Source organism: Strongylocentrotus purpuratus, unplaced genomic scaffold (assembly GCF_000002235.5).
Source record: "Strongylocentrotus purpuratus isolate Spur 01 unplaced genomic scaffold, Spur_5.0 spur5_scaffold_12, whole genome shotgun sequence".
Classification (NCBI taxonomy): Eukaryota; Metazoa; Echinodermata; class Echinoidea; order Camarodonta; family Strongylocentrotidae; genus Strongylocentrotus; species Strongylocentrotus purpuratus.
This window is the reverse complement of record NW_022145597.1, coordinates 20,777,660-20,801,901: the sequence shown is the minus strand read 5'-3', so window position 1 is coordinate 20,801,901 and position 24,242 is coordinate 20,777,660. Positions and strand designations below refer to the sequence as shown.

At 38.3% G+C, this 24,242-nt stretch overlaps 3 protein-coding genes across 3 annotated transcripts in view; all 3 read right to left on the bottom strand.

Moving 5' to 3' along the window:
* Positions 1-1,215: 1,215 nt before the first annotated feature.
* On the bottom strand, positions 1,216-5,149 carry LOC752674 (somatostatin receptor type 3). Its single transcript, XM_011676662.2, has 4 exons — positions 4,729-5,149; positions 4,231-4,687; positions 3,434-3,569; positions 1,216-2,641 (listed from the first exon to the last, which is right to left on the bottom strand). The coding sequence occupies exons 2-4, from the start codon at positions 4,594-4,596 to the stop codon at positions 2,007-2,009; spliced, it is 1,137 nt and encodes a 378-aa protein (XP_011674964.2). The 5' UTR covers positions 4,597-4,687; positions 4,729-5,149; the 3' UTR covers positions 1,216-2,006.
* Positions 5,150-8,199: 3,050 nt separating this feature from the next.
* On the bottom strand, positions 8,200-12,132 carry LOC115918536 (somatostatin receptor type 2-like). The gene is made up of 3 exons (XM_030982080.1): positions 11,923-12,132; positions 10,223-10,358; positions 8,200-9,369 (listed from the first exon to the last, which is right to left on the bottom strand). Exons 1-3 carry the CDS (start codon positions 12,088-12,090, stop codon positions 8,840-8,842), a joined length of 834 nt encoding a protein of 277 aa, XP_030837940.1. The 5' UTR covers positions 12,091-12,132; the 3' UTR covers positions 8,200-8,839.
* Positions 12,133-16,698: 4,566 nt separating this feature from the next.
* Positions 16,699-24,242, bottom strand: part of LOC582918 (multidrug resistance-associated protein 5) — a 33,818-nt gene continuing 26,274 nt past the window's right edge. Inside the window, exons 21-29 of the mRNA XM_030982078.1 lie at positions 23,562-23,844; positions 22,778-22,964; positions 21,653-21,742; positions 20,523-20,712; positions 19,789-19,948; positions 19,213-19,291; positions 18,332-18,445; positions 17,931-18,095; positions 16,699-17,135 (exon numbers count right to left, since the gene is read on the bottom strand). Of these exons, the coding sequence (XP_030837938.1) occupies positions 17,031-17,135; positions 17,931-18,095; positions 18,332-18,445; positions 19,213-19,291; positions 19,789-19,948; positions 20,523-20,712; positions 21,653-21,742; positions 22,778-22,964; positions 23,562-23,844 (1,373 nt within the window). The 3' untranslated portion in view covers positions 16,699-17,030. The remainder of the gene's footprint in view (positions 17,136-17,930; positions 18,096-18,331; positions 18,446-19,212; positions 19,292-19,788; positions 19,949-20,522; positions 20,713-21,652; positions 21,743-22,777; positions 22,965-23,561; positions 23,845-24,242) is intronic.

Sequence of the window (24,242 nt, the reverse complement as noted above, 5' to 3'; positions counted from 1 at the left end):
AAGAAAAATGTGTGTGTGAAAAATTACGGATAACAAAGAGAAATCTTAAGCGAAAATATAATATTCTAGTTTGTAAGATTTTGATGACAAGTACCAAATGCTGAGTCCTATTTTCTGACATGGGGAAGAAAGCAAACAAACCATCAACCATCCAATGTATATAAAGCCTAATAATTGGTAAGGAAGTATTGCAAGATCAGAAACTTTGCGTATAAAAAATTTGGCGACTTTGCTAGTGGTCAGATTCACGGAAGTCCTTTGCCCGCTCAATGATGAAAGAAATGCCACAAGTACAAACTTAAAGTTTTGCAGGACACTGATCGAAGGTGCTGGTCTCGAAAACGGCCGTACGTAACATTACTCGAAAGTAACAGGTCATAGACGTTTTTTTTTTTTTTTACAGTGCTATGTGATACACAAAGTTCGAGATAAAATGAAAGTTCAAAACATTTCGTTCGACAGAGAACATTTATTTATTTAAATAGTGAGACGTTTATATACATGTATAAGTGTTAATTCCAAGGTAAACTGCATTATTTATTTTATGGGACATCATGACACCAACGGTTTTTAATAATCTTAATTTGCGTATTATTTAAATGAAGTAGGTTGAAGCGTATAAATATATACTTAAGTTTAATTCGAATATATTGCACATAGCATGAGGGATTGCAGTAGTTGTTTAGAAATACCAAAAAGCCAAAAATTGCCGCATTTCAACTAGCAAGAAAAAGCTCTAAAATTGTTGACAATCTTGAGCTAATTCATTTTGTAACAAAAAAGCAAAGTCAATTTTTATGTTAGAAAGTACAATGATCCTTTTTAAAGGTATTACAAAGTTTGGGTAAATTTTGAAAATTGGCTGGATAGTGATTCTTTACAATTTTGATATATTTGGATGCCCCTATGGATGTATTATAAGCACTAACAAATTTAGCCCCTAAAACACTTCTGCTTTTGAAAAAAATTGGATATAAAAATTTACCGATGCTCCCGGTAAATTTTGATAAATTTCAAATAGCGCCTATACGTTGGAAGCTGCGACCATGCAAATATCAGAATATGCAATTCCAAACGGTAATAAAAAAATTGGTCGATTTTAGTCAAATAACATTGTTTTATAGCTAAAACAATAGCTTTAGCTTGAGAGGGCGCTATACAACATAAAGAGTTTATTATTTACAATTTCATCACTATAGACTCGATTTCAGCCACGACAACGATCACTGAATATTGTAGGATCGCATATGCTTCCAACATGTTCATTTGAACCAAATTTATGACCCCCTACCAAAACTGTGTATTACCTTTAAACCAATTAAGTTGACTATTGAGTTTAATCGAGATGGCGTCAGATGTACTTAAAGGGGAAGTCCACCCTGAAAATAATTTTGTTTTAAAACAAGGAGAAAAATGAGAAGAACAGATCAATGAAGGTTTGAGAAAAATCGGATAATAAACAAGAAAGTTAAGGATTAAATACATCCATAACTTTTCAGGAGATTCTTCAAATCTGTAAGTCAAATTGGCAACGCGGTCTATAAATATGATGTCACCCCTCACATTTTATTCTTTGTTGAATGCAAGAAATGTCATTAAATTCCATTTTGATCTGATATATTTTCTTCATGCCTTTCTCGATCATATAGCCTATCACGGACAACATGTTCTTTCATGCGTCCCTATTCCTATTCCATTAACATTCAGAGAAATGGAGATTTGGGGGTCATTCTATCATTATTGTGAGGGGATGACATCACAACTTCTAACCGCATTGCCAATTTGTTTCAAAGATTCCATGATTCATAACTTTCTTATTTGTTGTCAGATTTTTCTCAAACTTTCACTGAATTGTTTTTCTAACTTTTCTGCTTCTATGATGAAAACCAATTGAATATTAGGATGGACTCAGAGCGTACCCCGAAAGAAATAGACTATTTTTTTTCTTCAGTCTATTGACTGCTCGAATAAAAATATCATTACGTTATGAAAAAACAAATCAATATTCATACAGTACTTTCTATTTCTACCACGCTCATTCGGAGGTCGCTTTTATCGGCGAGTCCGGATCCGTTCGAATGGCTGAAACGTCGCTTCACTATCGAATACTGGACGGGCTCCGAAAAGGGAAACTCCGCTGGGGATCTTGTCACAGATGTATGGTGCAAGCTCCTCGGCGCGCACGACCAGCACAGAATCCTCTTCAGATGGCGGTTGAAATACGCGTTTGTCAGACCATAAATAAACGGGTTGATAGCGCTGGTTGCGAGCACCATTAAGCCTGTGACGTCCCTGGCGACTTCGTGGCCGATGGTGATAGGGATGTCCTTGTATTTTAGGTAGGCAATGAAGATGTTTAGTCCCCACCACACTCCCCATGTCAACGAGAACAGCAACACGATGTACTTAACCATGCGCAGTACGCGGATCTTGCGTTTGAATTCCCAGCGCGTGAGGTGGTCCGATTCGCCGCTGACCTGTTGACCTTGCCTCACAGCGATCACGATGATGACGAAACAAACGCAAATGGTGGCAAGCGGGATAACGTAAGCGACCGCTGTATTGACGATAACGACGACGAGCCGTAATTTAGAGTCCGGAGTTTTGAAGATAAGGTGCACGACTGGTAGGATGAAAGCGACTGCATGATGAGAAGGAAAAAAAACACAAATGGAAACAAAGTCATCACGATATTTCAATGTGTTATAAAGAAATTTCTATTAATTTTTTTGATCTAAATATAATTGGTGACCAAAATGTTGACTTTTTGGTATACATAATACAGAATTTGATCTCTTAAACTGTATTAATTATGATCTGAACGATAAATTTAGGATGTGTATGCGCAATGTAATTACAACCGTGATATTAACTTTTGCTCAATTTGAATAATTTAGACCAAATCAAAACAAGTTAGAAAAGTGTGTAAGTTACCTGGTACAAGAAATGTTACTTTATTGTTGAGGGTAATGATTAGGTTTATGCTTAAATCACCAAAGATGGGGCAGTGCTATGTCGGCTTATCTGACAATCATACAAGGGCGTTGGAAGGGCCAAAATATGGGGGGGGGGCATTAACGGTTAACCGTTTATAGGGCCTAGGCCTACATAATTATTTTACAGGGGCAACTGCATGTCCCTCCCCCTGCCGTCAAGATGACCATAACCAGTTGGGTAGCTAAAGTGTGCAAAAGGGCACCTGATCAAATGGCAAAGAGGAAGAAGAACAAAGAACAAAGAGAGAGAGAGAGAGAGAGAGAGAGAGAGAAAGGGATAGTGACCGGGGGTAGTGATATGCAACGTAATCTAAGTTCATTCCTCGTGGACATGCCAACTACTTATACAGTGCTTCCTCCTTCTTATAGTCAATATACCCCCTCTCCCTTCCTGTCCCCTCCCTTCCCTTCCCCATCTCCCTCAATACTACACTTACCTATCCAGATTAAAGCGGTGGCAGTATAAGCTTTATAAAAACTTTTCTTCGAACGAGACTGCAGAGGGTTCCCAATAGATTGATAACGATCGATAGCTAGCGCCACCAAGAGACCAGATGTAGCCAATATCGTCACCTTCGGGGAAAGTAGAATCATACAATGGTGATTATCAATTCAATTTTTATAGTGAGTTAGAATCAGTGTTATGATTGTTCAATTCAGTTGGAATCTCAAATAGTTATAAAAATCAGAAAGATATTCTGGGAGTATTTGTATGTGACATGAAATAGCTAGTTATTTATCTGTTTTTCCCAGAGTGTTACAAAATAAAGGCCTAAGACAATGACATTACAGTGCAATTTAACCAAAATTCGAATGATAATCATGATTCGACATCATTATTACAAAAGAGTGAAACTGAAGGCGGTATCATTTGAAAAGACATTTAAACACATTTTTTAAAAATGGTCTCCTTAATAGATTTCCCTTTTAGGCAATGCAATATGACACTCGTGAATTCAAAATTGTGTGATGGTCTATAAAAACACGTAGAATTTTTAAAAAATTATTAAAAAGTACGCATTAAGTTTGACATCTATCATACTCAACATGTTTTCAAGAACTGAGTTATCAATAGATGATTTTCTTGTAGTCAGTCACAACAAATTGGATAAAAGCCAACATTCAGAACAAACATACAAAAAAGAAAATCAATTAATTGTTGTCCCACTCAGTAACGACAAAATTAGACCCCCAGTGCACCAAACAAACAACACACTAACTAAACCAAACGTACCGTCAAGGAATAAACCGAGATTAATGGCATCACTTCTAGCACGTTTCCACTAGTGATGTATACTGCATGTTCGACGATCCCGGCGAGACCGAAAGTGAGCAGGAAAAAGATGTCCCGGATGGCAAGGTTTGCGACGAAAACATTACAGACGCTTCGCATATCCTTTTTCGGGACGATGTAGACGATGAGAGCGTTGCCGACCACGCCGACGAGGAGACAGATACACGATATGACTATGACGGAGATCTCGAAGCTGTGCAAGCGGCGACGCAAGGCTTCATCGTCGACTGTATCGTTAACGAAGTCGGGGAAACATCGGAAAAGAGTGCTATGGTTGCACGTCATTGTGACGTTTCTGATGGCCATAGAATATTTAGAATGTTTGCCACCTTTCTAAAGTTAAGTGATCCCTGGTGAGGTAAGTTTGCGTAGGACAAAACGCCGTTAACGTAACATTGTTTTCCTCTTCCGATGATTATCAATTTAAAAGCGAATTATGAAAATCTTTTTGCTTCGCAGTAACGCAATTTCACTTTTTCAAGATGAATGGTCGTTTCCCCTTTGTTTTTAAGCCAAGCGTGGTCAAAAGTTAAATAAAGGATGAAAGAAAACCATAAGCATGATTAGATATGCTGTCACCATCATAAGTCTAGCCAAACAACTTCCTTAAACTGAAATATCAAGCTTAAATCCGGATGACGTTTGCCCGCTTGTGAGGGCAGGTCCGTATTGTGCCGAAAATCGAAGCTAAATAGTGTAACGAAAATGCTTGTTCCAGATTCATGCAATACTGGTTACGTTGTTTCTTCACGCGTTTTTCAAACAAAATGTCGTCAGATGGGATATACACACGGAATGAAAGAGTGATATTCTCTCACATTAAATATGCCAACTCGTTGTGGTATGATTGTCACGTATGTCATAAATTTTTATAACTTTATTGATGGATGAAATCATATGTTCTCGGCCTTTTTGCTACCCTCATTTTTCAAAAGTTAGACATTGATTACCGGGTTCGTTGAAATATAAGACTTAGAGATTTTACTTAAGCTCCGCTGGCATAAAGAAAGTACAAACGGCTCGTGTACCAGTAATGTCCATCAATGGCCTGTAATACCATGCAGTTTCTTGCTATATATACTTTTAGTACATGTTTATTATTGCTACAGGTATGACCCCTCCCCCTCCCCCTCACAATAGTCGAATAGCGAAAAGTTTATTACAAAATCCAAGTGCCTGTGATTCTTACTAATGAAATGCAACAAACAACAATTAGCGTCATCTTGTTTTTGTTCAAAGAAGTAAGAACCAAATAAGAAACAAATAAAAATTGCACAGTACATTATATTTATATAGTAGCTGATATAAATTGATCTAAAGATCATTTTTATTAAGAACTTCCACCAGATACAAATCTGGGCAACATATAGGCCACGCTATGCAAGCATTTTTTGTCCGAAGATCCTATATATTTGGTTGGGCGTGATACGGATGTCCAGATCAGAGGAGTTCTGAATGTCATTATCAATCGAAAGTCACTTCCCCTTGTTACCGCTCTTTCAAACAATTTTTCTCTTTCCTTATATCATTGCTCTTTCAAACAATTTGTTTCTCTTCCTTCACCGCTCTTTCCCTCTTCCTTCGTCACCACTCTTTTAAACAATCTTCCTCTTTCCCTCCGTCACTGTTCTTTCAAATAACCATTCTCTTTCCCTTCGACAACTCTCTGAGGAACAGAATATTTCCTCCTGTCTCATGACCCATGTCCAACTTTCCTTCGTGCTCCCATTGGAACTACTCCTTTCCCTTCGTCATCGCTCTTTTATTTAAACCGTATTTAAAATTTCTTTCGTCACCACTTTTGCAAACAATCTTCCATCGTCAAATATCAATCCGTTTATGAATGCTTTTACTATATACACTCCGCAAAAGAAATGGACACTCTTCATTTAAATATACATCAAATTAAAGAAAAAACAATATTCTACCAAGCATCAATAAAGATCAAGTTTTGAACTTTCACGCTTGGATGGGCACATTCATTTAACCATAAGAAGGTCGGATTAAGAAAATTGCAAAAATAGAGCAAGAAGCCGTTGAAATGGTAATGAACAAGTGCATCTGTCAGGCATTATTGTTCAACAATGAAAACAAAGAATGAGAGACAATGAGAAGGATTGAGCTCTGGATCTCAATATTATTGTAGTCTCATTAGTGCATGCACGATTGTAACAAGCACGGGTGTTAACTCTCATTTTCAACCAAGATCGTGGACGAAGACTAGAATATCTCCACTAACTCATGAACATTCAAATGGAAAATGCCCATTTTCTTTCAGAAACTCATTTATTGTTAACTAGCAACGCCTACTCATGCACGAATTATTTGATGCCATCTGCATATCATCTGAAAGGGTATTAATGTATGTTTATTTCGAGATATATATATATATATATATATATATATATATATATATATATAGTTATATATAGTTTATATTGAATATCTATTTGAAAATCTTAATTATAAATAGTGACCTATTGCTCCTCTTTTTTGTTTTGCTAGTTGTATTTTGCCTGGTTTCTTTGGGTTTTTTTCATTGTATTTTTCCTGCTTTATAGACAAAAACTCACCACTGATTATTTCATCTATCCTTTCATTACCACAGAAACATATATAATACATATAGACAATCATTAGACTAGGTTCGCGGTAGCAGAAAGGTTAAGCAGAACCTAGGTAGGTATCAAAGTGGAAATTCAATCCTTGTAATGCCAGCAAACAGAATGCGCATGTCTTGATAACAAAAACCTGATAGCATGTTGCTGGTAGTTTAGAATAAGGAGACTGTTGACAACACAATGATAGTGTGACTGTATACGCGGTTCTTTTAATAATAAAGAGCGTTGCAATGTATCGATGTTTGTAATGAATGTAAGGTTATAATGTTGACGTACGGTCATTTGGACGTCATGTTGACGTCAAGCCCTTCATAAAAAGGTAATTAAGTAATTCAGTTTAATGGCACATCCGTGTCAAAACATTGTCAAACCTTTTTTATTTATCCTTTTCAATTTAACTTCTAAATCTGTAACATACATGTATGCATTTTGATCAATTGATTGATGTTCATTTATTTACCATATATACATCAACACATAATTATATATGAATTTTTAACATATATATTCACATAAAATTATAGAAACAAATGGGTCGTCATAACCATTGCTTAAGCTGACATCCTTTTCATAAGCAAAACAAAAATATTCATAAACTATATATGCATATGTAATGGAAAGCTGATGGCCAACAAAAATGAAAGAGAGAGAGAGAGAGAGAGAGAGAGAGAGAGAGTAAGAACGGTAAACGAAGAGAGAAGCATTTACATAGTATCAAGTGGAACCTTTAATAATTGATAGTTAATGATAGCATTGATCTACATTGGGAGGTTCGTGGCAAATTAGATTACCCTACGCTTAGGTTATTTTATTAAATCGATTTCACTTGCATTTAATACGTCTCAACATTATACAACACATGCATACATACAATCAGCATGATATAACAACAGGATAACTGTGGTAAAACTGTTACAAAAGGAGGCGATTTGCTCATAATGACTTAGTTCATTTGAGTTATAAATTTCGCTACGTTATTAATTTCGATCCATTTTGTAAGTGTCATGTAAAATCTATCAACATTTTGAACTAGAGAGATTGATGGAAACTGAAATAATACGGAAAGAAAACAGGATACAAATAAGTGTAATTGATAGATAGAAAGAAAGATCATCAAAAGGAGAAAGACATTATCCTGGTATTAAAGTTCTTTTAAACTGAAGACTTGGTAACAACATTTAGATGAATTTGGATTAAAAAAAAGGGGGGGGAAGAGGGTATTTGAGCCCGACTGGTTAGAGGAAAATAGAAAATAACATTCTGAAGTCTTAGTTGCTTTTTTTTTTTATTTGACTAATTTCTTCTCTCATATGTTATGTTACAAGCATACTGGCTATACACAAAGTATTGGACAACTACTACATAATTTAAACATTTTCATTGGATGTTAACGGTAAGATATGTCTAAGTTCTCACAATATCAGATAAGAAATCACTTAAGAGTTGCTATAGCATGACAAATACAGGACAATATAAATATTGTTTGCGAATATGCCAGTTCATACACATATCAGATCTCCCACTTACGCATACGTATTACGAATAAGATGATGACGCTTAATACGTTCATATAATTATATAGGGCAGAAACTCTTCATTATGTAACATTCTGTTGACTCGTCTTTCGTTGAAAATCATCAGAGTTGGGTAGAATCTCTTTGGTCGACTTATAGAAGGTCGAAATCGGTCATGTTGCCAAACTGGAAGCATGTGAAATGAGAGACTTTGGCTTCCCAGTTTTGAAAAGGATGGTTTATTAAATAGATCATAATCAGACATTCTTTGGTAGTTGAGTTATAACACTTGAGGAAAAAACACCTGGTAGTTAGAATATTGAAGCCCGACTCTTTCCTATACTATGAATCTGGCAACATGACTAATGTAGGACAGTTTTCAAGTAGAGCAAATGGTATTGACCGATGATGACGTCACAATGACACTTTCTCTTCTCGTCCCTCCATGGTTCCTCGTCTTTGCGGCTTTGAAGCTGCAAACGGATGGAATATTATCTGGACCAGATGCCTGTGAAAATCAGGCGTTAGCATCCCATAAATGACGGGATTCAACGCGCTGTTGACCGCGCACCCCATGCGCGCCACTATCTGGATCATGACGTCATGGAATAGCTTGTCGTCGCCAACTTCGAGGGGGGTGGTGTGATTGGCGTAGAGGCCGTAAATGAGCCAGAATCCGCGCGTGATGACAAAAACGAGCACTAACATATTGACCATTCTGAGCATGCGCATGTTGCGTTTTTGCTGCCATCGTGCCACGCGGCCTCCCTCGACCAGCTCGCGCTCGCGCACGGAGCGGAAAATAGCGATGTAACAGACGATTATGGAGAGAATAAGGAGAGAGAAGAAGAACGTGGCTTGGTAGAGAGAGAAGCCCTCGGCGATGACATGGCTTGCGCTATCAGATTCCAGAGCAGCAACGGTGACGCCCATGGCGATGGAAACTGTAGGATGAGAAAAAGAATGATTTATTGTCATGATAAATATACTCTTTCAATTATGTTGAACGGCATGTAGAGCAGTATCCGTTAACCTTCCGACCTGACTAGACTAGATTCACAAGACATTACAATAAAATGGTTATAAACATTTGAAAATGCAGGCTTTTTGTTTTTGATTGTGGTCCCGAATAGTCATTATGAAAGTAATACATTGTAGTATGCATGCATCATCGATTGGTGACTCGACACCGATTGGTAGCCGATTTAGTTTTTTCACAAGCTAAAAAGAAATTCCCCGCAACGTCGCTTTGATCACTATTCATATGACAATTCTGAACCTCATTTACGATTAATTTAACTTTCATGAATTTTGTATAATGACATAGGCTATCACTATTTCAACCAAAACAAAATGTCCAGTGTTCACTAATCATCGCCCACTGACCTAGGACTACGTCAGTTGAACCTTTTCCGTCTTTGACGCATCATGGTTGCATGAGAATACGGCATCCTACAAGAATAGTATAGAATTGCTGGCGCATCCGCTGATAATGTTTTTAGCTTCATAAGCGTAAATGCGACGCAGCTAAATTGACGCATCCTATTATCATGCGATAAGCTGTATTTCTGCGATGTCAGTCTAGTAAGGTGCGTCGGTCAATACCATTACAGTCGCTGACTCGTCGACGCAGTCCTGCGTTAAAATAAAAATAATGATTCGTGTGCAAGAGGCGTTGCGTTGTCACCCCAGATCCGCGCGGGGCAGTCTCTGACGCATGCTGAAATTATGTTGATCAATGTCAACAAAAGGGATAACAGAATCAATAAAAGAATCTACGTAAAACACGTAGCATACCTGTCCATACAAGAGTTTGTAGTATATTAGCGTTCTTAACGGTGCGTCGTTTCTTGTTCTCCAAAGGTCTGACTATAGCCAGGTAGCGCTGAAAGGCTAGCGCTATTAAAGTCCCACAGGCAGCCGTGAACGTCAGCTAAAATGTAACAACAGATCAATTTATGATAATGATTTAAATTGTAGTTTTGAAAAATATAAAAGTGAAATAAACCTTTTTTAGGAAGTTATTGTAAAATCCCTTTTTTGTGTTAAAAGAAAGGGAGAGATAAAGAAAGAAAGGGGAAGAAAAATAAAGGGGAAAAGAAGGGAGGAAAAGAAGAGAGATAAGGAACTGAACCGGAGATGTGCATGGCATAATGATCAAAACATGACAACAGAACATGAAACTTATCATTATTTCAGAGAGAGAAAGTGAAATAAATAAATTGTACGTCTTTTTGACCGGAAATATCCAATCGCATCTCTGCAGTTGTCTACATTTGACTCAAATATGACCATGCCCAGCGTCCACTAGGCATAATTTTGCTGACACAAGTCTGCGTCACCAACTAAAGTAATCATTTTTCTGACACAAGTCTGCGTCACCAACTGGCGTAATCTTTGACGCCCTGTTTTATGAAAGTGACATTGCATAAAAAGTGAATGCAAAAAAAGGATATATGGCCAACGATACAATATTACTGGCTCACACATTATATGGCTAAATAAACTTAAATAGCGTAGGTAATGGCGCAATCAACATGACGCCTCGCGTTCAACGGGCGTCAGGGCGTTACGATAATGCTATAGAGAAGAGAGGAAATAGGGATGGGGAAATGTCGGATGGATCCCAATTTCGTTTTTTAAACTATGAATACTGTAGCAAGTGCGGTTTAAGATTTGGATTCTTGCTTTTTCTAAATGAAAAATCTTCATAAATGAAGGTCGCTTTATTTGCTCTACATTTTACACAAAATATAGACACACATATAAAATAAAAATGATTATATTTATACAATACATGGAGTATATATAAGCACGTCTCAATGAATCTCAATTCATATGATAGATTAAGGAGAATGTGAGGAACCTACTGAAAGCAATGCTTGTATATTTTAGGTTCCTGGTAAAATAAACATTGTAGATGTAAAAACCATAGCAGTATAGAGGAAGACGTAATTTCATGGGGGGGGGGGGGATTTAAAGATGAAGTTGAGTTCTGGTCATGCGATTGCATTGCGAAAGAAACGGTGTGGAATCGACCAGAAAAGGTTGATCATCTAGCATATAAGAATTTGTGTGTATTGCAAGGTTCTGGAATCATCAAAATGATAAGAAATTTGGCCAAGTCTTGGTAAAGTTACAAACACTGTACACAGAAAGATGTATATGGGACTACACGAACACGTGGCGTAAAAACCTACCCCCGAGTTTTACGATGTTACATGACATATTTAGAATATGAAGGCATTTGAAGAGCCATGCTTTTCAGGGAACATGTCTCATCTGATGTTCTTCCACACTTGCATAATAAGAATGATAACGCTCACAATTTATTTTTCTCCTCTTCCCAGAACTCAACCTTCTCTTTAAAAGACAATGAAATAAGGAAAGTTGTATACGAAATAATGCATTAGCACCAATACCAAGAGTGATAATGTATATATTTTTAAAAAATGGAGGGGGATCGAGGGCTTGAAGAAATGGGGGGGGGGGCATACCGTTTGCACGAACATGATACCGGCAGAATGGCTATGTGAAATGCTGAGGAGACCATCCTGGAATGCGATCACACCCATCCCGATGACATCGACCACGCTACAGACACATAGGAAGACGATGTCGATGACGGCAAGGTTGACGACGTGCACGTTATGAACCGTGATCATCTTCGGCTTCGTACAAACGATGTAGACGATTAGGAGGTTGCCTATCAAACCGAAAAAGATGATGATCAGCATGAGAGCGAAAGCGATGGTCGATGTCGTGTCCAGTCGACTGGCGAGGTCGTCGGGGAGGTTCGACATCGATTGGTTGCAGGAGATCGACAAGAAGACACGCGAGCATTCCGCCACCATTTTGATTTTGTTTTGTTTTAAAATCTGCTGATAAGAAATTCCTCCTCTTCTGTCAAATCAAATGTACTTCAGAGAGATGAAACGACAGATTCAAATTCAAAGAATCAATGAATTGTAGATCAAATCAAATAAATGACTCCAAATTATCTTCGTTGTGTACACAGAGCACGTATGTTTGTATAATCGCGCTAACATTCCGGTCACCTAACATTGCACCAGGAGCGAGTTGGCTACATCTAAAATCAATGAACATCAATCAAGCCCGTTACGGTATCTATTTTCAACGAGCTATTAAAAAAAAAATTGTAGAAGGTTTCTCTGAAAACTGTTTTCATGATTATGAAGGATACGACAAACAAGCATAAAGGGTATGACGGATGTGACGAATCTCCGTCTTTGTGCTTTCTAAAAGGCCTCAAATTACAAGGATACATGTATCGCGTGTCATTTAAGGACAAACGATAATGCGTTGAAAGGTTTTTTTTTTGTGGGGGAGACTTAATTTTTTATTTTCGAGCATAAATCAATTGCTCATGTTCCCAATGGTATTAGTAATACGTATTAAATTAATCCGATTTGTGATTATCTTAAATCTTGAGGACCATTAACAAGATCGCAAAACTTCTATTACCTAGAAATCAACTCAAAGGTAATTTCAATACCCCGTTGTATAGATTAGGCAGAATTCAATTTCGGATTATGTAATACAAGTACCGCATTGCCATTTCGCACATTTCAATGGGTAACACACAAGGCTATCAAAACATGCCTAGGGTTAATTTTTCGAAAGTCTTTGCGATCGCATACCCTGATAAGTTGTTGTTAGAGGACATTGTGCGTTTGCGAGCAATCCATACATTTTTTTTCAGACAGTAGATTTTGAGTAAAATATCCTTTTATACGATGCTCAATCTGGTCCTGATTCTCTTATTTTTGTTAAAAAGGAAAAACTGAATGAAAGAATCAAAGACAAACAAAGAATCCTCATTAATACATACACATATACATTTATTGTTCTTTACAACAAACATCGCACCAATTAAAAAGCCAAATAAGTGGGGGCCGCAGTCCCTTTGCCACCTGGCTACGCCAACTGCTAGTCGTTCATACCAGCGTAATTGTATTACTGTCGTGAAAAACATAATCTCATATTTCATTTCAGCCCGCTTCTGAATCTTTGGGTGTGCTACCTATAAGGAAAAGGAGCAGTATGTATGAGTGACTATACTCAAGTCGGGGACACGGAAACATGCTGGGATACTGGGATCAACAAATTTGTTTTTAACTGATTTTGTACTAGAAACAAACTTCTGTTGACTGACTTGCAAAGTCTTATCGAAGTGCTGCGTCAATTAAAAGCTGTTAATTTTAAGTCATTCATAACATTTCGTGAGTTTATAACACGATACTACGCAACGTTAGTCTTCAGATCTCTCTCTCTCTCTCTCTCTCTCTCTCTCTCTTCTCTCTCTCTCTTCTCTCTCTCTCTTTCTCTCTCTCTTTCTCTCGCTATATTTCTCTTTCTGTAAACCACATCATACTCCTCTACTTGCAATGAACGTTGTACCAAGCCTTAACTTGACCCCCCTCCCCCCCCCCCTTCCTCCCCGTTTTTCCTGCCTTTTTTTTGGTTTGGTTTGGTTTGGTTTGGTTTGGTTTGGTTTGGTTTGGTTTGGTTTGTTTTGGTTTGGTTTGTTTTTGTTTGGTTTTAGGATGCGAAATTGTTAGAGGCGCATTTGACCAAAATACAGACGACACATAATATGTATTTTATATACCAGCAAGAAAATGGCGGGTTCGAAACGTCATCCGATCCCTGTACACACAACAACCCTATCAGTTATCAATCGCCTTGTATCCTCAAAGACAATGGTAAAAAAAGGGAGCTGATTTGCGAGCTAAATATCCATGTATTACACACATGTACAGCATAAACATGTGCTATCATGGTGGTCAAATAGCTATTATTTGGTGATTGGTCAAGACCGTATGAGAATTAAAAAAAGAGCAAATGAAACCACACTGAATGAAGGTCAAGCAGGGTAGAACAGGGCCCGTTTCACAAAGCCTTTTTCAATGACAAATGACAAAAATCAGTGACAAATCTGCTGATAACCAATCAGAAGCAAGGATTTCGGTAGCTTATAACAACCAGAACGTCAATGACGTAGCGCTCATTCGCATCTCGCAACAACAAATATCGTAAATTTTATGTGGTACACATTGGAACTGGTCATAAATTAAGAATTTGATGCCCTGGAAGGGACATTTAATTTTCAACCTCTCTTTTCTCCTCTTTTTGATCCACAAATCAAGTGTTTTCTGTGAGAGATCAAATTTGAAAATAATCATCCTAATATTTTGCACAAAACTTTAAAAATGAAATGAAGGAGAAGAACAATTTTTTGTTATTTTTGGAATAAATTTGAATAAATTACTATAATCAATCAATGGAGCAAAATCTCAAAATTCTGTGTAGAATTTTAGTAAACCAAATTTAGCTCTACCAGATAAAGCAAACCAAATCAAAATCGGTCAAGAAATGAGGGATAAGAAGCAATTTTTGTTTTTTTCAGGAATAAATTTGCATAAATTACCATAATTAATTAATGGAGAAAAAATTCAAAATTCTGCGCAGAGGTATAGTGAACCAAAGTCAGCTCTATGATATAAAGCAAATCAAATCAAAATCGGTCGAAATATGAAGGAGAAGAAGCATTTTTTGTGATGTTTAAATTATTTTTGGAATAAATTTGCATAAATTACAATAATTAATCAATGGAGAAAAATCTCAAAATTCTGTGTAGAATTTAGAGTTCCAAATTTTGCTCTACCAGATAAGGCAAACCAAATCAAAATCGGTCAAGAAATGAGGGAGAAGAAGCAATTTTTGCTATTTTTGGAATAAATTTGCATAAATTACCATAATTAATTAATGGAGAACAATTTCAAAATTCTGTGTAGACTTTTAGTGTACCAAAGTTAGCTCTACCAGATAAAGCAAACCAAATTTCCCTCCTAGCCCTATCATATGAAACAATCAGAATCAAAATCGGTTGAAAAATAACGAAGAAGAAGCATTTTGAAAATTGTGGACGGACGGACGACGGACGCCACGCCATGGCATAAGCTCATCGGGCCCTTCAGGCCGGATGAGCTAAAAACTGTCTTTTGTCACTGATGACAAGTTTGTGAAACGTCCCCCCCCCCAGGAAGATGCTGGAGAAAGGAATGAGACTAAAATAAACAGAAGAAGACTTTGTGCTATGTTTAGATAATCATCTTTAATTCGAGATAAAATCTTTGCAAGATTATCATTTTCTTCATCACAATTCAATATATTGGTCAATATAAAAGAAATATACAAAAGGCAGCATTCATTTCAAATTTCCAAGTAACCGACTTGAGTACTCTTCTAAATGATAACAGAAAATGAGATAGTTCGGTATAGAATGAACTGACAAACAGGAACATTAATCATAACAAAAACAAATTTATGATGATGAATGGAAAGAAGAAAGAGAAGTATGAAGCCATTTACAAGCAATAAAATGCACTTGAGAATATTTACGAAAACAAACTATTGATAGGCTCTAAATATTAAATATCCTCGACTGCTTCTAAATAAACGGATACGCAAATAGAAAGGATAAATTATTGTGCAAAAAATCTTTGCATAATTATGTTATAGTACTACAAAACAGAGCAGCCTACCGAAACATACATTCAACTCATCAATTAGCTGCTTGCTTACAAATAATTTTACAAACAAATAACCAAATAATTTTAACAAAAGGACATCATTAAATCGGCAATAACAGCAAAATATTGACTTGTCTGGCAAGTACTCGGAATAAATCTACGATATTTCGTCAGCCAGTTTTATGAATCTCGAATATGGAGTAACTGTACACATAATTTATACACGTAATTTTTTTGCGAAACAAAAACTCTTGAGTAAAAAAAAAAGAAGCAAATACATGTTTTGTATCAAACAGTTTTCATAACACTATACCTAGTTTCCTTTATTTAGGATGCCCCTCCCCCACTTCCACAAACCAAATGTAACGACACTTTTTGAATCAATCAGTAAAAACATAATTTAGATTTCCCTTTTCCATCAAAAATTGGTGACCCCTCATTTGCTCAGCGACATTTTTCTGGGCTCTGATACATGCATGGTTTGGGAAATTGCTGCTCTTTGTTTCGGGATTAGGCATAGCATTCAGTCCAGAGGGGAAGTTTCGGTATGCAGCCAGTGTCAACAAAATCTACCGCGGAGCAATTGGCGCAGGAGTATACGGTCGAATAATTCAAATAAAATCACCCAGATTTACTTATTTTAAAGCTGCGAATAGAATTATTATTATGGAGGTAACATTCTGCGTGCAAACATTAATTATTGCACGCGTTATTTCAGCCAAGGCCTATATAAACTTGATGCATGTAGCTTTCAGAATACTTTCGTAGACTAAGATTTTTTTTCTTCATGGCAGAAAAACTTCAATGGCTAAGAATTACCAACATTTACAAATTTACAGAAATTTACCCTTTTAAGAGCTAATGATTTCATACTCTACCACAATTATCAAACAAATTTTGCTTGGTCCATGGTTGACATTTTCAGTCTTTTACTTGATAATAATTAGAAAGCACCATCATTTTACACAAAATATAATCTTTGGCAATGTGATTAAGGAGACGTCATGTGAAAATTGGCAACATTAATTGTCACATGATTGTCGGTAACTTCAGTCCATAATTCCATCTTTTTGCGCCTCTGCCGCTGCCATCATGCCGCTGAAGATAGACCTTGGATTGCTTCGCAGCGTAGAAGGAGTATCGAATTCGGCGACCTGTGGAACAAAAAGTGGATAAAGAATGTTCAGTTGTACTTTTTAACACCTTTATATTTTGTAGACGGAAATATAAAACACAACAATATAGATCAATAAATGTTTGATTGTCCCGGGGGAAATTATAGACATGATTTGCGCAAAATCTGAATTTAAATGATGTCAATGTTGTTCTACTGTTCCTGTTTCTGTATAGAGGTCGAGCGGAATCCCCACGGGGAAAATAAAGAAAGAACTGAAACAACAAACATTTTGGATTTTCTCTAAATTTTAATTATACCACTACCACCGCCCCTTAAATGAGAGAGCCTGGAGATCGGTAGGGGCAGGGTGGCGATATTGAGGTCTTTAGAAGAAAAAGTCCGTAAATTGTCAGCCCCCCCCCCTTTTTTTTTTCCTGGCAATACTATGTCTGCCCTATCGTAGCCAGCAAGTAATTGTTGCAGGTAGGGGGAAGAAGCTGTGAGGTCTGCTAAAGATATCATATAGTAACAGCACAAGAATACATCAATGGTTAGATAATGGGGTAATACGTGCCCAATTATCTTTATGAAGGCATAACGACAGACGCCCGAATTAACATATACATAAGGACAAACAAACTACAATAAATGCATAACTTGCAAAGTGAAAAGAGGGGATGGGTCACAATTCGAAACCTATTTCAAAAGCAAAAATTAGATCTTTGGGTGTACTTAAGGATGGCCAGAATGGTATCAGAAGGGAGCAAGGGTTGGGTATCCCCCCCCCCCCCCCCAAAAAAAAAAAAAAAAAAAAAATCCGAGTGACGCTTACCCTTCCATCATCCATGACTAGAATCTTATCTGAGTCAAGTACAGTGTTGAGTCGATGTGCTATGGTGAGTGTGGTACAGTCTTCGAAAGCTGTTCGTATCGTCTGCTGTATCAAGCTGTCCGTTTCTGTGTCGATCGCTGCTGTTGCCTCGTCCAAGAATAAGATCTAATTATTTTTAAAGAAAGAAATGGACACGAATTGAAAATAAATTCACTCATGATGCCTCTGCCCTTTCTAACTGTTGCTTAAATTAGCAAGGTATGTACTTTAGGTCTAAATCACTTGAGCCACTTTTGCCATGTTCCTTGATAACTCTGGATATGAAACGGTCTCTTTCATTATGTAATTATTTGTGATAAAGGTAGTTACATTTATCATTAATTTTGGAATATCGCTTTTACCTTGCTGTTTCGGAGTAGAGCCCTGGCCATGCAGAGAAGCTGTCTCTCTCCTACAGAGAAGTTATCTCCACCCTCGGTAACAGGAGCTTCCAGCTGATGATCAAGAACACTAATCTGTAACAAGAGGATCATGCAAATAATAATAATAATAATAATAATAATGATAATAATAATAATAATTAGCTTTTATAAAGCGCTTAATACAAATGTCTCTAAGCGCTTTACAAATATACTATTACCCCGGTCATTGGATTCAGTGCTTGCCCGCACACACTGAGTGCACAATCAAATCTATAACTGTCAGGGTGTGTGGGCTAATTGGTGGTGGTGGTTATTTTGCCTGACTGTTAAGAAAGCATAAATGCTTGTAATTAGTAAGCAACCAGAGGACAGACGGTTTTAGGTCCTCTCCGAGAGACCTGGTAATGAGGACTAATGCCTTACCAAAGGGCACTAACGCATCGCCTTGGTTTCGAACCCGAGAGACCACTGCTCTACCAACTGAGCAATCGGGCCTCCTAATTTAATCAAATTTGTCGGAGAGATGGGAAACTTTCCCTTGTCACCCCCCCCCCCTTCCGATGGAAGTGTTTGTCCCTCCCAAGAATGTTCAGTTGGTTTCAAAGACACCAGTGTACATGATTCTAGTTTATTTTTGTATAGTTTAGTCACGGAGTAGTTGTTATGATCAGGCCTAAGTAGTTTGGGTCATGCCTGATTTGAGCGGATTTTGCCCTATACTGTTATTACAAGACGCAATATGCGATGGAATATGATTCATTTATTATATAGAGAGAGAAGGATTAGAATAAGGAGCAAAAGAAGAAAAGAAGAAAGGACGAAAAAAATATGAGGTGTTTATAGAGATGTCAAAGGCTTACCCGTTCTTTCATGTATGCCTGTTCCAAAGCCCCCCATAATTCCTGATCACTGTGCTCGTTAAAAGGATCCAGATTGTACCTTTAATCAGAGAAAAAAAAATCGCATTTCGTTACTCAATTACAAATTTTTTCTCGTGAAAGATAAAGCACCGTCATGTATCGTTACAAATCACGATAAATTGAAGACAAAATATATTGCCAGTAGGTATTCAAAGATATTTGTTCAGCAATGTTTCGGATAATAGCAGCCGTTCCCGCGTCCTCGTTATCACTCTGCAGTCCTAACGGAGACGATTATTCTCAGACATTCACACACTCGAGCCAACTACTTCGGCTACTTGTTTATATATAAATCTGTAAAGGAGAGAGTAACATTTGTAAGACACTTCTGACTCGGGGGGAAAAGGTGAGTTTTCAGATGACTTTTCGGCCTTACAATTTTTAAGGAGTGCGATAACACAAGGGCACACATTTTTATGTCTTGTACTTAAAGTATGGTACATGGACTCAAGTTTTTAAATTGGGGGAGGGGGGAGGGGGCACTGGCCGGCACTGGTCAAAATGATTAAGACCAACCTGATATTTCCGATGAAGAGGACTGGGTCTTGAGGAATGATGGAGATCTTAGACCGGAGATCGGTCAGGCCTATGGTACTGATGTCGAGTCCGTCAATGGTCATCGACCCTTCGTCGGCTTCTACGAGTCGGAACAGCGCAACACTGATCGTCGACTTACCTATAATAATGAAGGATAGACAATATCGTTAATATAGGCCTAATATTTAGTTCTAGTACCGATAATGATAATAATAATAATATTGGCTATTTATATAGCGCACATATCCACCATGCATGATGCTCAAGACGCTCCAGCTATTACCCCGGCTCTGCTAGGCAGCCGATTTCGGTGCTCACAACATTCAAGGATTTCCTTTCTACCGGTACCCATTTAACACCTGGATGGAGGGTGGCTAATGTAGATTAATATCTTGCCAAAGGACATTAGTGCCGTGGCGGGACTCGAACCGCGGACCCTGTGATCTACAGTCCAACGACTTATCCTCTAGACCACAACAAGAGTGTGTCTTCACAATTTTGCCACTTCTTTGCCATTTATTTTGTTGTTCTGTTTAATTCCAAGACATATGGTTTCCGTTTCAGTTTAGGTTTGGCTTTGGTCTTGGTCTTGGTTTGAATGTTTATCTGTTTGATGACCTGTCATGAGAAAAAAATGGATACAAATGTTGAACTAGTGTCCTATTCCTTTCATATTTTGGAAATAAGAAAGATATGAATGAATGTATCCTCACCAGACCCGGTACGACCAACAATGCCGATTTTCTCTCCACCTTTGATCTTGCAGTCTACATTTTTCAGAACTAGGGGAAGCTCTTCACGATATCTCATCTTGTAGCCTTCGATTCGGATCGCACCATCACTAGGCCATTCCTTTGACGGTCTGTTATCCAGCACCACTTCGGGTCCTTCTGCTTCTAGAGACTTTGGGGAGATACGATAGTGTAATGATTACGTTTTCGAACCGCTACCCGAATCTAGTAGTTATCCAGACACTGATATATATGGGATAGAATTATCCACAGGCATTGAGCCATGCAACCTGTAAAATGATTTAGGACTTCATTTAAAGCCCCACTGCACTACTTATAGCTACTTGCGCCCTCTATATAACACACAATGCCTAATCGGTGCCTGTTGGTCCCCCATGATCCACTTTTTCTTCTATTAATTGAGAGCTGAGTTGATGAGATAACCACCTGTCAGTGACCTCGCTGGAAGGTCTAATCCCCCTGCCCAAACTAGTACAGACTGGATTTAATAAAATATGTCATCATAAAATTCATCACAATTACCAGACCCCACTACGAAACTTCCCAGTGCCATACAAGGTTCTTGTCTTGTTCTTCGATCATCCCCCTAATAATTTTGTCTATCACCAATATTCGTTACGTTCCATCGGAAATTTATCTTTACCTAAACCACATACCGAATCATGTCGTAGAATGTTTTCATATATATCGTGGGGCATCACAATTTAACATCTTATCTTCTGCTTTAAAATCATCCCGAAATTACAATGAATTCATAAGGTTATTAAATAAAATAACGTTGAAAACTATCTTCCTTTAAAATAGAGGAATTTTAATATTGATCAATAATAGGGTGGGTGGGGTATTGGGTCTTGCTCTTGGGTAGGTGGGGGCATGATACTGTGTAAACGATGTTGTTTTATATCATACCAATATGTTAAGAATTTTAATTTTTGATCTATCGTTTTCTTTCATTTGTTTTGTATTGTAGAGCAGGGCGATCCATTCAATGTTATTTTCTCATGTTATCATTTATATTGGTTAATAGAATAAAATAAAATAAAATCAATAATAAATTTTAAAAAATATTGAATGGGCATACTAGCTCTTACCCTGTTATAATCAAGGATCCTCTCTGCCGAAAAGAACCTGCCTTCCGTCTCTGCCAGGGTGCTCATCAGAAGCTGGAACATACCAGTCAGCTGGTGGATCAAAAAAAAGATTGGTATAGACTACCTTTAATAATAATAATAATATTGCGTTCTTAGTTGTATAGCGCTCACGTCAGTCAGATTTGACCCTCCGGCCGCTCCCGATTATTACCCTGGCTTTAGCACGGCTGCCATACGGCGCTATAGCATTTCAAGGAACAAATTCCTACCAGGTACCCATTTACTTCACCTGGGTGGAGTGTGGCAAATGTAGATCAATGTCTTGCCAAAGGACATTAGTATGGCGGCGGGACTCGAGCCGCGGACCTTGTGATCGACAGTCCGGCGACGTATCGTACAACACCTTTCAACACTTGTTCAGAATACTTTGTCAGCGGGGCGTTGTGGCATGCGCCTGTAATCCAGCTATCAATGTATTCAGCCAAGGACGCATGTTCGAAACTGAGTCACATCTTTCGGATGGTGACATTAAAAGTCGGTCCCCAGACGTAAATAATCATATCTGATTGACACACACACCCGAGCAATCTACTCTCTGATCCGCCTATACAACGTCGTATTGAACGATTCCTGATTTGCACCATTCTGAATGTGCAGTTTACGACTGGTTCCTATAATTTGAATTTAGACGTCTGTGAAACGTTTGATTTGCCTGCAAAGAGAAAAAAAGATGATCCGCATTGCAATTATTCGGTTCATCCTTTCGTAAAATGTTCTAATGCGTGCAAGAAAGAAAGGGCTTGGTATATCTTTGTCCAAATCATTTTCATGTAATAATAATAGTCCGTCCTTGTATAGCGCATAATACTTAGTCTCTATGCGCTTCCAAAGAGTTTCGAAAATTATTACCCTAGCTTTAGCTCCGGCTACCGATATCGGTGCACAGTGCATTTCAAGGAATAATCCTACTAGGCACCCATCTACCCATGGCAATGTAGATCAATGTCTTGCCAAAGGATATAGTGCCGCGGCGGGACTTGAACCGCGGACCTCGTGATCCACAGTCCGGTGGCATATCCCCTCGACCACGACACCTATACATATATATACACTGGATGAACTTACCTGTATAGCATAAGAGATGGCCAGTCCAGCGGTGGAAGTAGCAATGGTACCTTTGGTGAGGACAACCATTAGATTGGTCCCGGTAACGATCAGGACAACGAGAATCTCTAAGCGTGCTCCAGCCCATCGGTTAGCCATGCGAAACAGCATCATAGGGTGAGCGTTGATGTCGAGTAGGTAGACGAATCTATTGAAAGAGAGAGAGAGAGAGAGAGAGAGATGACAGGTGACTTTAGCCGAGACATCTAAGTAAAACGACAGCCTGCGAGACCATAGCCCACGAGACCGCCATTGTCGGTTTAATAATGAACCCTAAGAAGGGTTGTTAAGGCCAGCGACACTTGCTCCTGCGACAGTTGTTCCGCGATAATGCCCTTCCTTAACTGAATTCCTAACTTCAACCCTAGACCCAGCACTAAACCTAACCGTTTAACCTTACCCTAAACATCATAACCTTAAACCCAACAGCAACCCTACCCTAAACTTATGACGAAATAAAGCTCGAGGCAATTTTCGCCGGAACAAAAGACAAACATGCCGGTCTCCAGTACCCTTTCATAACTTCCCAGAAGTCTAGTAATGCCAACATAGTCCGTGACGTGAACTATAGCCGACTTACTTTACAAGAGAAAACAAAAATATCCTCTCAGAAATCCGTATCACTTTCGATTTGTATACATTTGAAATGTTCCAAAAGAGAGGTTGTTCCTCACAAGTACTTCGTGACACTTCAAGTTACTAACAGTTGACGTAAATGCAGCTTCTACTAGTTGATCTGACTCACTTTTTGATCATATCAGCTGTCTTATCGTAGGCGTGGATGGTGGCCAGGCCCATCGCCGTCGAGCCGATGTGCGAGAACCATGGCGACCGACTCACATTCTCGATCTGCTTGAGGTCGTTGACGCCCTTCCGATAGAAGTTCATGATGAAGTAGAAGACGATGAGGATGGGGACGACCGCGGCGAGGAAGTAAGGGAAGACCACGGAGATGGTGACGAGAGAGGCTAGGATCAACGACACACTCATTAACGTCAGCTCCAGGTTGATTGGGAGGATGACGTCCACTGTAAAAGAAAATCGAGGGAAGAACAAAATTAATTGGCGCTTTGGGAGTTTTACGTCAATTGAAATGCCCTTTCCAGGGACCCGTTTCACAAAGCCTTTTTTCAATGACAAATGACAAAAATCAGTGACAAATCTATTGATAACCAATCAGAAGCAAGGATTTCAGTAGCTTATAACAAAACATGTCATTTGTCACTGACGACAAGTTTTGTGAAACGCCCCCCAGGTGTCATGATCTAATGGGCAGTCACTAGACTGTGGGTTAAATGGTCCGCGGCTCAAGTCCCAGCAAAGATAGTAGGGACTTTTAGATTCGCACCAAGACAATAGGTCTACGCTACGATCGACGTCCTTTTGATGCACTGCCTTGAATGGACGTCACACGTATCAGTCCACT